Genomic DNA, 14495 nt, shown 5'->3' with positions numbered 1-14495 from the left:
CATCCTGAATATAACGTCAATATATTTTATAAAATGTTAATTTACCTTTAGCTGACACATTAACCACAGACCTTGTTCCAGGAAACGTACAACTGATTATCTGATATGACCGCCATTTTAACACTTAATATCCACTTCCGTTCCTACACACAAACACACCCACACAAAATGTGATTAGAAATGTGCTGATAAGTTTCCATGGTGATGCTCTGTGAGATGCATATTCCCCCATCATTCTTAGAATTGTTGCTGGGCAGCAAAATGACCCTGAGTTTAAGTTTTACCCAGAAATGTTTCTGTATGAGACAGTCTCTCTCACAACTTCCTCAAAATATAAAGTATGCACAGTATCTGTACAGCAATCTATTATTGTTCATTGAGCAAATGTTATTTATGAGGCTGTTCTGTTCTGGTGGTGGTGACCTGCAGCCTATAACAGGCCAGAGGGTAAAACTAGACAGGATGGTGCTCAGCAGATGAAGGTCATTCAGTATCAGAAAGTCAAAGTTACTGTTTTAATATTTCTCTCTCTGTGTAAAGTTCACACATCAAAACAGGAGAATGTTTAAAATGAGAATGAGCAAACTGTTTTTTGCAAACTATTATATAGCAACTCTGTATAGCAACATGGATTCAAATTTAGTGTTTTTTGTTTATTTGTATATTTTTTTGCAAGCCTGAACAGAATGTTGTGCATAAGGTTAAAATATCTCTGCAACGGACAGGAAATACAAACCAGCATCAAGTGCTGCAGCCTCAGTGGCTGCTGTGGTGTGAAGTTAGTATGAAAGGGAAGGAAACACAGAGAGGGGATACTAAGAAGTAGAAGCATGAAACTTATTGATGTCATATATATTTTAGACTTAATTTCTCATTTTATATGAACACAATTCAAACCAAGTAGAAGCCTTTCAGTTGAGCTGTGCAGCCGTTCTGGATGCCAGGATGAAACCTGCTCTGCTCTGCATGCTGGGCTTTTTCTGTAAGTACATCACTGACTTTCTGCTCAGAGTTTATGGAAAATATTTCTTCATGATAACATGTGGCCGTGTATCTCTGTTACGATCTGACCGCGTTGAAAAGAGAAGACTCGAGTCTTTTTCCTCATTTTGTAATCAGCATTGCAATTCAAGCGGCTTTGGTCTCTGTTTTGACAAACATTGGACATAATGTGATATTTATGTCTTTATTATTTTTAAACAGTCATTTTTATTTGAATCTTCATCTAAAGTGAATAAAATAACATTGTGATTTTTATTCTTAACCAGCTGGATAATGTCTGACCAAACCTTGATCTTTATTGCAGTGCTCAGTTGTCTGCTTCATGGACGTGCTGATGGTAAGTAAGTTGTTTTAGATTTAACTTAAAGGAAGAAATATGTTGTTTTTCCAATGCATTTACCTTTGTTTTGTGCAGAAAATGAGCCTAATTTTGCAAGTATAGGAACAAACACTGTAGTAATCGGTACAAATCTTGTTTTTAATTACTGGAATTACAATTACAATTGCTGGAATATATTATATTGACTAGTTAAGATGTACAGTAAATGAGAGGAAGCTGAACAAAGAAGAAAACTAATTTTGAAACCTATGGTTGCGCAGAACAACTTGTTCCTCTTCGTGTCTATTTGCCGATTCTCAAGACTGACCTGGAGTGTCAATTTATAATTTCAAAGACAAAACAAAGCAGATTTACCAGAGAAGTACAGAAGGCTGTAAAAGTCCTGTTGGTTTCGACTAAGTTATGATTTTAGAATCTTTGTTAGGAAATGAAATGTTTTAAATCTGAACAAAATATTTACCTTCATAGGGCAGAATTTATTTTTTGTCAATAGAGGAACATGAAGCCTGGCTAATTGATGGAGAAATAAGGAACACCAAATATAGCAGAACTTGTACATTAATTTACAGAAAATATTCACAAGATGGAACAGAAGTTTAACATAATGTGACATTATCTTGTGTAAAGTTATTTCATTGCTGCCCATAGGAGCTAGGCTTAGCAACACAAATGAAGACAAAACTAAAAAGCAGAATTTCAGAAAAAAAATGATAAGCAAGTCCAAATTGAAGTAATGGATTAATAAACTCTGTAATGAAATATGTTGGGCTCACCAATGTGTTTATGTACAAAAATGTAAAACTGTCACGGTTTTCCTTTTATATCATGCTAGCAGATCATATCAATCAAACAACACAGCCTGTCGACGTCACTGATCCAGACACCAACAAACCTCCTGCAGGTGAGAATTTATTTATTTTTTTCTGTCTGTGTTCATTCAGCAATTTGATTTGCTCCTTGTGTTTGCTGCTTTGTTTTCCTGTAGGTAGAAATAGAGTCTTTCTGAATGGAGTTTGCATGTTCTCCTGTGTGGGTTCTCTCTGGGAACTCAGGCTTTTTACCCCAGTCCAAACACTGGCATGTTAGGTTAAGTGTGTGTGTGATCGTTTGTACCTTGGTGTTGCCCTTTGATGGACTGGTGACTGCTCTTGTATACATGTCATATGAATAAACAACTCAAATAGTAGCATTTGTAAGTCCTTTAGTGAAAATAAGATCCAAAGGGAAAACATTTCACAGGTCAGTAAAAAACTTTAATTAGAAAGTGGAGAGTAGGTTAGTTATGCTAGCTTAACTTTTATCACCTTAACATGTACTCTTGCTGCGTAGTTTGGAGTATTTTATTTCAGTTAATACAAACATAGATTTTCTGACAGATAATCAGAAGTGCAGTTAGCTAATCAACCACCATTAATTTTCAGGCATCACTTCCTAATGATGCAAAATGAAAATTCAATTAATCAATCTGCAACGGACAGAATGTCCTGTTAGATGTTTCTACATCCTTTTTTGTGTGGAAAAGAGTTTTGTGGTTTTTAGTGTTAATTCCTGATGCACTTGAACTAATCTTTGCTCTTCGCTCCCGGGGCCGTTGTTTACTGGTTGCCATGGTTACAACTCTGCGCTTGAACTTAAGATGACCGACTGAGAAAATAATAATACAATCACCCTTTTTTCTACATTTTTCTCCTGGACAAATTGCATCATTTGTTTGTGGAACGTGGCGATATTCATAGCAATCATCAAATAGGATGAAATATTTCATAAAGAATAAAGGAGCCAAAGTTTGTAACATTTTAAATCATGGCTCATATTAAGTCAAGTTAAATTATGGGCCATCATGAAGAGAAATTTGCTTTTTTCTCTCTCTTTTCTAGAACTGACAGAAACCAAACTATAGATTTTTTAGCAGAGATAATATATATTTTACATATTCAAACATCAGCATCTCAGCTTTAAGCCACATTTTATAAAATCCAGTAACATCGATGGTCACTCTACTCACCAACTTCCCCAACCAAACCCAAAACAGGTTTTGCATCTTTAATATTTGCTATATTAAAGACACATCATATCTCATCTGCTATGTGTAAGTCAGCAGGACAAAAGGTTTAGCCAACCTACTGAGGGACAGCTGTGGAGTCAGAATCACATAGTTTAAAAATACAAAGTTTGATTCATTTGGTTTAGACAGAAGTTACTTATTCTGATTTTGAAAAGTTTAATAACATTTTGATTGTTACAGAATCTGATGTTGTTGATGTTTTTATCACTTGATAAAATCAGACAATAAAAGGCAACTATGTGATAATTCTTCACAAAAAATATTACTGAATTGTGAAACTGTTTTCTGCTGTAGGCAAAAATTCAGCAAATACAGGCTGATTCCATAAATTAGAAAATGACTGAAAAGTTCCTGTGTCAGCAGTTTCATCACCAAGTGAAAGACATTAAATAAATTAATTAGATTACATATGTTTTAACATATTTTTGTTTTCTAGTATGTTTAATAACTCCTAAAAGATTATTTTCAAAAGGTCCTATTAATCTGACAAGCCTCCCAGCTCCTCTTCATCTCCACCAACTTGCAACACAAAGTTACTCCCTTGGTTTCATCATTTGTGTTTCTGATGTAAATCCTCAAACCTTCTTTGTATTGACAGATGTGTGGTTTATTCCAAAGACTTTTGTTGTTGTCGAGAGGTTTTATGTTTGTAAGATGTCAAACATTTTTCAGGTAAATGTTTAAATGAAAAATTTTAAGATACTATGACACCTTGAAAGTCCAAAGAAACATTTGTTTTGCAAATTCTAAGCATTTTTCAAATAAGATTCACAGTGGTAAATGACTGATTGTTGTTCTGTGATTTATAAGAGTATATTTATAATGGCTTTTATTTTGATTCATATGCTCAGAAAATCACTGACAGCATTTCTTTTTATGTTTCTATAATCAGGCAACTCTGAGAGCAGAGATTAAATACACTAATAATCTAACATGTTGAAATCTCATTTATGATTTGATGAGAAAGGATTCACATTGTTGCAAATGAATCCTCATCTATACAATGATGGCTGTTGCTGTTTTCTAACCTGCAGAAATCAAGGCAACTTTGGCTGCAGACGAAACAACCGTACCACCAGGGGGCAGTGTGACATTAACCTGTTCTGTGGACAAACCTGCTGGTTTAACATTTGAGCTCTTCAGAGGATCTTCATCCACCTATCAGACCAGAGTTTCTCCTCGATCAGATGGAGTTTTCAGCATCACAGAAGGAGGAATTTACACCTGCAGAGGATTTAAAACCAAACATAACTTTATGACAACTATGAGTAATCAAGTCACCATTTATAAGAGAGGTGAGTTTATAAATTTATCTGGGAAGAAAACATTGTAAACTTTCTGATAAAAAATCCATTTTGAAATGATCACTAAAGGAAGTTTGTTACTTTGTCACATTTAGAGAGATAATATCTTGTTCTAAATATAAATATGAGTTAAGATTCATAATTTGTTCAATTATTAATATTCATTCAGCTGAATTGAATCACTTTGTTTAAGGTTTTGCTGACAAAATGTGCAGAAATATGAGAAAAATGCAAATTAACTCTATGTGTTTACATTTATTTATATTTTTGTGAGATGTTGTGATGCACATTGAGATCTACATTCTTCCAAGACATTTTAATGACATTTTATTGATACATTTGAATGAAATTTATGACATAAAATATATGTTAAATGACACATCAGAGGAAAAATTCTTAGATTGACATTATTATTACAAATGCTACACGGTATAATTAATTGTTTAGTTTTCAGACTCTTTGTTTTCCTAATCATGTTTCTTCCTGTAGTTTCCAACAGAGTTTCAGTCACTTCACAACCAAACCGATCTCTGATATACAGAGGAGAGAAAGTCACTCTGAGATGTGAGATCCAGGATGATGGAGAAACTGAGTGGACATATGAATGGAAAACAACCAATAGAAACTTTCAATCATCCAGTAAATACAAAATCATCACAGCTACTAAGGCTGACAGTGGAGAATACAGCTGTAAGGGTAGAAGAGGCTACGAGTTTACAGGATGGAGTGAAGCCATCAGACTGACAGTGTCATGTGAGTCAGACTGACCTCCATTCATCCTGAAAGTGTCTTTAGTTCCCTGATCTCCACAAAATGAACAGAACTCAATAATATCTCCATTTCACAGAAAGAACTGACTGCAGGCTAAACTGTGACTTTTGTGAAAGTTATATAAAGAAGAAAAACTATTTTCCATCCATAAAGTTTCATAGACAGGAAGCTTAAAGAGGAACTGGATTATTTCAGAGAGAGACTAGAAAAACAAAATTTCTGAAGAAATTTAGCCGGGGCCTGCCAAGGCGCGCCCGTCTGGTTTGTGCCCGGCGTCGTCACGCTACAAATTGGCATCGACGCTAAAGGATGCTGCAATGTAATCAAGTTCAGATTTCTTTAGCCGAAATCTCTTTGCTTCCTTGTCTTTCGTTAGGCGATGAAATACGTTCATGTTTGGTTCGGTTCAGTTCTACTCTAGTGGGCAGACTGTACCGCAGCTGCTGCGCTACAGATATTTCTCCGCTGATTTTCAGTAAAACTCTACAACGGAGAACCTGGAGGTTCTGGTTCGGATGAACAAAATAAACCCAGATATTTTATGTTTTATTATTTGAAATTATTGATAGGCCAAGCATAATGAAAAAAAACTCAGATCATGAAGTTATTTTATGTAATTCAAACAAAAATTATAATTTACATCATACCAAGCTAATATTATGTAGTTCTGCTGTTTTTCACTGTCGGCACAAGACGGCAGCTGAGAGTATCTGTATCCGAAGCAACTGATTCAGTGAAGTAGCTTAATATGCTAGTTCCGGTTATTTGTGGCAATTTCTGCAAGTCACAATAGCTCTAGGTTGAGGTAAAACAAAATTGCCTTATTTCAGCTGATCAGATTGATGTTAACAGAGATTTTGTAGCCTAACAGGTTTCACGAAAGCCAGTTAGCAAAGTGCTAACATGTGAACAAATTGTGGTTCCATCAAGCTAGCAGCTACGCTATCAGAGCCACAACAAAATATCCCACAGCAGTCAAACTTTTAAAATCGATCACATTTCTTAAAGAACACATTACATTTAACAACTGTAAGCAGTTCTAATAATACTTACCTTAACCAAGCAGTCGGAAGCAGAAAGCTCTTCTTCTTCTTTTTGTTTTTAATGGCGGTTGGCAAGCAACTTAATGGTGTGCATTACCGCCACCTACTGGTATGGAGTGTGGATCAGGGCGCAACTTAAAAAAAAAACAACACTAAATCCTTTCTATCAGTTTAGTTTTTTTAAGAAATTTTATGAAATAACATAAATATTCATGGGGCGTGCTGTGGTGGCGCAGGGGGTTAGCACGCCCCACGTTTCAGTTAACCGCTCCCCAATCTAAAGTCTTACATATAATCCTGTTACCTTCAAAAATGTAATAACCGCTTTATTTATTTTGTGTTTAATTAATATCTTATTAAGTTTAAATGTCTCTATATCATATTTCCTAATTTATTGTACTTGCTTTATATTTTCCACAATTAATTATTACATGTTCTACTGTTTCCATATCCATACCACACTCACATCTACCTGTTGGATGTTTACCAATCAAATTTAAAGTTTTGTTTAATCCAGTATATCCAAGGCACAATCTTTTTTTTTTTTCATACTTGCTCTTTTCGCTTTTCAGACTTACAATACTTCATTTGAGCCAGCTGGGGGAGACAATTCTCTGTTTTAGCCAGTAGGGTATTAGGGCGTTTGTAGGAGTTTTCCCATTGAATTATAATGGGGTTTTTTTCGTAGTTTTTTGCGAATTATGTCGCCATGTTCATCCCGAATCCCACCAAAAGTAATAGCTGGAATGGCGTGAATTTTCTGCAGGTTTTGATACCTCTTTTGTAGGTGTGCACGCAGCGGTATGAGCCGCATTAACGGTTACGGATGAAAAATAAAGAATTATAATAATAACTAGAAAATTTCGGAAGAAATTTAGCCGGGGCCTGCCAAGGCGCGGCCGTGGGGTTTGGGCCCGGCGTCGTCGCGCCACAAATCGGCGTCGACGCTAAAGAACGCCGCGACGTAAGCAGTGGCACGCGGAGAACCGCAAGAACGTTAAGCGAGGCGGACATGCACCGTTCGGTACGATTTAAAATGTTGTCAAGGCTTTTATTTTGGAAGTTTTGTTAAACTTCATTTCAAAGGGCCAAACTAATCCCATGCGTAATAGTCCTTGGGTTAAAATAGTTATATAATGCTCAAAACACAAGTAGCTGATGTAAAAATATTCAAGGCTTTTATTTTGAAATTTTCAGTATGCCTCATTTCAAAGGGCCAAACTAATACCACGTGTAACAGTGCTTTGGATGAAAAAGTCAAATAAAGGCAAAAAGAGCAATTACGTCATGTAAAATTATTCAAGGCTTTTATTTTGAAATTTTCAGAATGCTTCATTTCAAAGGGCCAAACTAATACCACGTGTAACAGTGCTTTGGATGAAAAAGTCAAATAAAGCCAAAAAGAGCAATTACCTGATGTAAAAATATTCAAGGCTTTTATTTTGAAATTATTATTATGCTCCATTTTAAAGTTCCAAACTAATCCCATGTGTAACAGTGCTTTGGATGAAAAAGTCAAATAAAGCCAAAAAGAGCAATTACCTGATGTAAAAATATTCAAGGCTTTTATTTTGAAATTATTATTATTCTCCATTTTAAAGTTCCAAAGTAATCCCATGTGTAACAGTGCTTTGGATGAAAAAGTCATATAAAGCCAAAAACAGCAATTACCTGATGTAAAAATATTCAAGGCTTTTATTTTGAAATTATTATTATTCTCCATTTTAAAGTTCCAAAGTAATCCCATGTGTAACAGTTACTGAGTTAAATCAGTTATATACAGCCCATAGCAGCAGTAGTTGTAAAGGCCAGTTCTCAGTCCTGATCTGTTTCAACTGAGGATAGTTAGAACTACAGCGATGCGTATTCGTAGTCCAAATCAGCAGCCAATAGCCTCTTGAGATCCGTTGCTATGGCAAATAATGGTCTCAGCAGGTGTGAGCTCTGAGCTCTGAGCTCTCAAACACACAAGTGTGTTTGAGCAAACACACTTTACTGAAAAAAAGCATTGGAAACAAATCCTTCTTGTTCGGGAACCGTAATACATATTCGAAAAGCGTTTTAAGCGTATGACAGTTCAATGTGTCTTCTGCGATAGTCCCGAGATTCATATCTGTACCTCACTCAGAGCATTTACAGTGATGAGAGAAAGAAATGTTGTGCCCATATCTGAACCGAGATCGGCTGTCACTGTAATTTCAGCAAAAATGAGAAAGTTTGGGTCGCTTAGAGGCAAATTGTGGACAAACCGTAACTGGTATCGACGAGCCGTCTTCACTTTCGAAGAGATCACAGACGTATCTACAAAATGAAATTTGAATGGCATTTCTAGGTGAATTTGTGACGACACAGCAAATCCTCAAAAATAGGGTATTTCTAGGATTTTTCCCATTGAGTTATAATGGGGTTTTTTTCGTAGTTTTTTGCGAATTATGTCGCCACGTTAAGCCCAAATCCCACCAAAAGTAATAGCAACAATGGCGTGAATTTTCTGCACGTTTTGATACCTCATTTGTAGGTGTGCACCCAGCGGTATGAGCCGCATTAACGGTTACGGAAGAAAAATAAAGAACTATAACTAGAAAATTTCGGAAGAAATTTAGCCGGGGCCTGCCAAGGCGCGCCCGTCGGGCATGGGCCCGGCGTCGTCGCGCCACAAATCGGCGTCGACGCCAAAGGACGCCGCGACGTGATCAGTGGCACGCGGAGAACCGCAAGAACGTTAAGCGAGGCGGACGTGCACCGTTCGGTACGATTTAAAATGTTGTCAAGGCTTTTATTTTGGAAGTTTTGTTAACCTTCATTTCAAAGGGCCAAACTAATCCCATGCGTAATAGTCCTTGGGTTAAAATAGTTATATAATGCTCAAAACACAAGTAGCTGATGTAAAAATATTCAAGGCTTTTATTTTGAAATTTTCAGTATGCTTCATTTCAAAGGGCCAAACTAATACCACGTGTAACAGTGCTTTGGATGAAAAAGTCAAATAAAGCCAAAAAGAGCAATTACGTCATGTAAAATTATTCAAGGCTTTTATTTTGAAATTTTCAGAATGCTTCATTTCAAAGGGCCAAACTAATACCACGTGTAACAGTGCTTTGGATGAAAAAGTCAAATAAAGCCAAAAAGAGCAATTACCTGATGTAAAAATATTCAAGGCTTTTATTTTGAAATTATTATTATGCTCCATTTTAAAGTTCCAAACTAATCCCATGTGTAACAGTGCTTTGGATGAAAAAGTCATATAAAGCCAAAAACAGCAATTACCTGATGTAAAAATATTCAAGGCTTTTATTTTGAAATTTTCAGTATGCTTCATTTCAAAGTTCCAAAGTAATCCCATGTGTAACAGTGCTTTGGATGAAAACGTCAAATAAAGCCAAAAACAGCAATTACCTGATGTAAAAATATTCAAGGCTTTTATTTTGAAATTATTATTATGCTCCATTTTAAAGTTCCGAACTAATCCCATGTGTAACATTGCTTTGGATGAAAAAGTCATATACGGCCAAAAAGAGCAATTACTTCATGTAAAATATTCAAGGCTTTTATTTTGAAATTTTCAGTATGCTTCATTTTAAAGTTCTGAACTAATACCACGTGTAAGAGTGCTTTGGATGAAAAAGTCAAATAAAGCCAAAAAGAGCAATTACGTCATGTAAAAATATTCAAGGCTTTTATTTTGAAACTTTTGTTAAGCTTCATTTCAAAGGGCCAAACTAATACCACGTGTAACAGTGCTTTGGATGAAAAAGTCAAATAAAGCCAAAAAGAGCAATTACATGATGTAAAAATATTCAAGGCTTTAATTTTGAAATTTTTGTTAATATTCATTTCAAAGGGCCAAACTAATACCATGTGTAACAGTGCTTTGGATGAAAAAGTCAAATAAAGCCAAAAAGAGCAATTACGTCATGTAAAAATATTCAAGGCTTTTATTTTGAAATTTGCAGGATGCTTCATTTCAAAGGGCCAAACTAATCCCATGCGTAATAGTCCTTCGGTTAAAATAGTTATATAATGCTCAAAACACAAGTAGCTGATGTAAAAATATTCAAGGCTTTTATTTTGAAATTTTTGTTAAGCTTCATTTTAAAGGGCCAAACTAATACCATGTGTAACAGTGCTTTGGATGAAAAAGTCAAATAAAGCCAAAAAAGAGCAATTACGTCATGTAAAAATATTCAGGGCTTTTATTGTGAAATTTTCAATATGCTTAATTTTAAAGTGTAAAACTAATCCCATGTGTAACAGTTACTGAGTTAAATCAGTTATATACAGCCCAAAGCAGCAAGTAGTTGTAAAGGCCAGTTCTCAGTCCTGATCTGTTTCAACTGAGGATAGATAGAACTACAACGATGCGTATTCGTAGTCCTAACCAGCAGCCAATAGCCTCTTGAGTTCCGTTGCTATGGCAAATAATGGTCTCAGCAGGTGTGAGCTCTGAGCTGTGAGCTCTCAAACACACAAGTGTGTTTGAGCAAACACACTTTACTGAAAAAAAGCATTGGAAACAAATCCTTCTTGTTCGGGAACCGTAATACATATTCGAAAAGCGTTTTAAGCGTATGACAGTTCAATGTGTCTTCTGCGATAGTCCCGAGATTCATATCTGTACCTCACTCAGAGCATTTACAGTGATGAGAGAAAGAAATGTTGTGCCCAGATATGAACCGAGGTCGGCTGTCACTCTAATATGAGCAAAAATGAGAAACTTTGGGTCGCTTAGAGGCAAATTGTGGACAAACCATAACTGGTATCGACGAGCCGTCTTCACTTTCGAAGAGATCACAGACGTATCTACAAAATGAAATTTGAATGGCATTTCTAGGTGAATTTGTGACGACACAGCAAATCCTCAAAAATAGGGTATTTCTAGGATTTTTCCCATTGAGTTATAATGGGGTTTTTTTCGTAGTTTTTTGCGAATTATGTCGCCATGTTAATCCCGAATCCCACCAAAAGTAATAGCTGGAATGGCGTGAATTTTCTGCACGTTTTGATACCTCTTTTGTAGGTGTGCACGCAGCGGTATGAGCCGCATTAACGGTTACGGATGAAAAATAAAGAATAACTAGAAAATTTCGGAAGAAATTTAGCCGGGGCCTGCCAAGGCGCGGCCGTGGGGTTCGGGCCCGGCGTCGTCGCGCCACAAATCGGCGTCGACGCCAAAGAACGCCGCGACGTCACCAGTGGCACGCGGAGAACCGCAAGAACGTTAAGCGAGGCGGACGTGCACCATTCGGTACGATTTAAAATGTTGTCAAGGCTTTTATTTTGGAAGTTTCAGTATGCTTCATTTCAAAGGGCCAAACTAATCCCATGCGTAATAGTCCTTGGGTTAAAATAGTTATATAATGCTCAAAACACAAGTAGCTGATGTAAAAGTATTCAAGGCTTTTATTTTGAAATTTTCAGTATGCTTCATTTTAAAGTTCTGAACTAATACCACGTGTAAGAGTGCTTTGGATGAAAAAGTCAAATAAAGCCAAAAAGAGCAATTACGTCATGTAAAAATATTCAAGGCTTTTATTTTGAAATTTTCAGTATGCTTCATTTCAAAGGGCCAAACTAATACCATGTGTAACAGTGCTTTGGATGAAAAAGTCAAATAAAGCCAAAACAGAGCAATTACATGATGTCAAAATATTCAAGGCTTTTATTTTGAAATTTTTGTTAATCTTCATTTCAAAGGGCCAAACTAATACCATGTGTAACAGTGCTTTGGATGAAAACGTCAAATAAAGCCAAAAACAGCAATTACCTGATGTAAAACTATTCAAGGCTTTTATTTTGAAATTATTATTATGCTCCATTTTAAAGTTCCAAACTAATCCCATGTGTAACAGTGCTTTGGATGAAAAAGTCATATACGGCCAAAAAGAGCAATTACGTCATGTAAAATATTCAAGGCTTTTATTTTGAAATTTTCAGTATGCTTAATTTTAAAGTTCCAAACTAATCCCATGTGTAACAGTGCTTTGGATGGAAAAGTCAGATAAAGCCAAAAAGAGCAATTACATGATGTAAAAATATTCAGGGCTTTTATTTTGAAATTATTATTATGCTCCATTTTAAAGTTCCGAACTAATCCCATGTGTAACATTGCTTTGGATGAAAAAGTCATATACGGCCAAAAAGAGCAATTACGTCATGTAAAATATTCAAGGCTTTTATTTTGAAATTTTCAGTATGCTTAATTTTAAAGTTCCAAACTAATCCCATGTGTAACAGTTACTGAGTTAAATCAGTTATATACAGCCCAAAGCAGCAGGTAGTTCTAAAGGCCAGTTCTCAGTCCTGATCTGTTTCAACTGAGGATAGATAGAACTACAGCGATGCGTATTCGTAGTCCAAATCAGCAGCCAATAGCCTCTTGAGTTCCGTTGCTATGGCAAATAATGGTCTCAGCAGGTGTGAGCTCTGAGCTGTGAGCTCTCAAACACACAAGTGTGTTTGAGCAAACACATTTTACTGAAAAAAAGCATTGGAAACAAATCCTTCTTGTTCGGGAACCGTAATACATATTCGAAAAGCGTTTCGAGCGTATGACAGTTCAATGTGTCTTCTGCGATAGTCCCGAGATTCATATCTGTACCTCACTCAGAGCATTTACAGTGATGAGAGAAAGAAATGTTGTGCCCAGATATGAACCGAGATCGGCTGTCACTGTAATTTCAGCAAAAATGAGAAAGTTTGGGTCGCTTAGAGGCAAATTGTGGACAAACCGTAACTGGTATCGACGAGCCGTCTTCACTTTCGAAGAGATCACAGACGTATCTACAAAATGAAATTTGAATGGCATTTCTAGGTGAATTTGTGACGACACAGCAAATCCTCAAAAATAGGGTATTTCTAGGATTTTTCCCATTGAGTTATAATGGGGTTTTTTTCGTAGTTTTTTGCGAATTATGTCGCCACGTTAAGCCCAAATCCCACCACAAGTAATAGCAACAATGGCGTGAATTTTCTGCACGTTTTGATACCTCATTTGTAGGTGTGCACCCAGCGGTATGAGCCGCATTAACGGTTACGGAAGAAAAATAAAGAACTATAACTAGAAAATTTCGGAAGAAATTTAGCCGGGGCCTGCCAAGGCGCGCCCGTGGGGTTTTGGGCCCGGCGTCGTCACGCCACAAGTCGGCGTCGACGCTAAAGAACGCCGCGACGTGACCAGTGGCACGCGGAGAACCGCAAGAACGTTAAGCGAGGCGGACATGCACCATTCGGTACGATTTAAAATTTTCTCAAGGCTTTTATTTTGGAAGTTTTGTTAAACTTCATTTCAAAGGGCCAAACTAATCCCATGCGTAATAGTCCTTGGGTTAAAATAGTTATATAATGCTGAAAACAGCAATTACATGATGTAAAAATATTCAAGGTTTTTATTTTGAAATTATTATTATGCTTAATTTTAAAGTTACGAACTAATCACATGTGTAACAGTGCTTTGGATGAAAAAGTCATACAAAGACAAAAACAGCAATTGCATGATGTAAAAATATTCAAGGCTTTTATTTTGAAATTATTATTATGCTCCATTTTAAAGTTCCGAACTAATACCACGTGTAACATTGCTTTGGATGAAAAAGTCACATAAAGCCAAAAACAGCAATTACCTGATGTAACAACATTCAAGGCTTTTATTTTGAAATTATTATTATGCTCCATTTTAAAGTTCCGAACTAATCCCATGTGTAACATTGCTTTGGATGAAAAAGTCATATACGGCCAAAAAGAGCAATTACTTCATGTAAAATATTCAAGGCTTTTATTTTGAAATTTTCAGTATGCTTCATTTTAAAGTTCTGAACTAATACCACGTGTAAGAGTGCTGTGGATGAAAAAGTCAAATAAAGCCAAAAAGAGCAATTACGTCATGTAAAAATATTCAAGGCTTTTATTTTGAAATTTTTGTTAAGCTTCATTTTAAAGGGCCAAACTAATACCACGTGTAACAGTGCTTTGGA

At 36.1% G+C, this 14495-nt stretch overlaps 2 protein-coding genes across 3 annotated transcripts in view; both read left to right on the top strand.

Annotated features, from left to right (window-relative positions):
* LOC111610872 overlaps positions 1–14495 on the top strand; it is a 289364-nt gene that overhangs the window by 52276 nt on the left and 222593 nt on the right. The gene's annotated exons all lie outside the window — the stretch shown is intronic.
* The window catches only part of LOC111610869 (titin-like), a 70091-nt gene continuing 56487 nt past the window's right edge, over positions 892–14495 (top strand). For both annotated transcript variants that reach the window (XM_023345914.1, XM_023345913.1), the window contains exons 1-5: positions 892–982; positions 1307–1339; positions 2175–2243; positions 4442–4702; positions 5201–5464. In XM_023345914.1, coding sequence (XP_023201682.1) covers positions 946–982; positions 1307–1339; positions 2175–2243; positions 4442–4702; positions 5201–5464 — 664 coding nt within the window. In that variant the 5' untranslated portion in view covers positions 892–945. The remainder of the gene's footprint in view (positions 983–1306; positions 1340–2174; positions 2244–4441; positions 4703–5200; positions 5465–14495) is intronic.

The sequence above is a fragment of the Xiphophorus maculatus genome, chromosome 14 (assembly GCF_002775205.1).
Source record: "Xiphophorus maculatus strain JP 163 A chromosome 14, X_maculatus-5.0-male, whole genome shotgun sequence".
Classification (NCBI taxonomy): domain Eukaryota; kingdom Metazoa; phylum Chordata; class Actinopteri; order Cyprinodontiformes; family Poeciliidae; genus Xiphophorus; species Xiphophorus maculatus.
The sequence above is the reverse complement of the archived record's forward strand: the minus strand, read 5'-3'. Positions and strand labels throughout refer to the sequence as shown.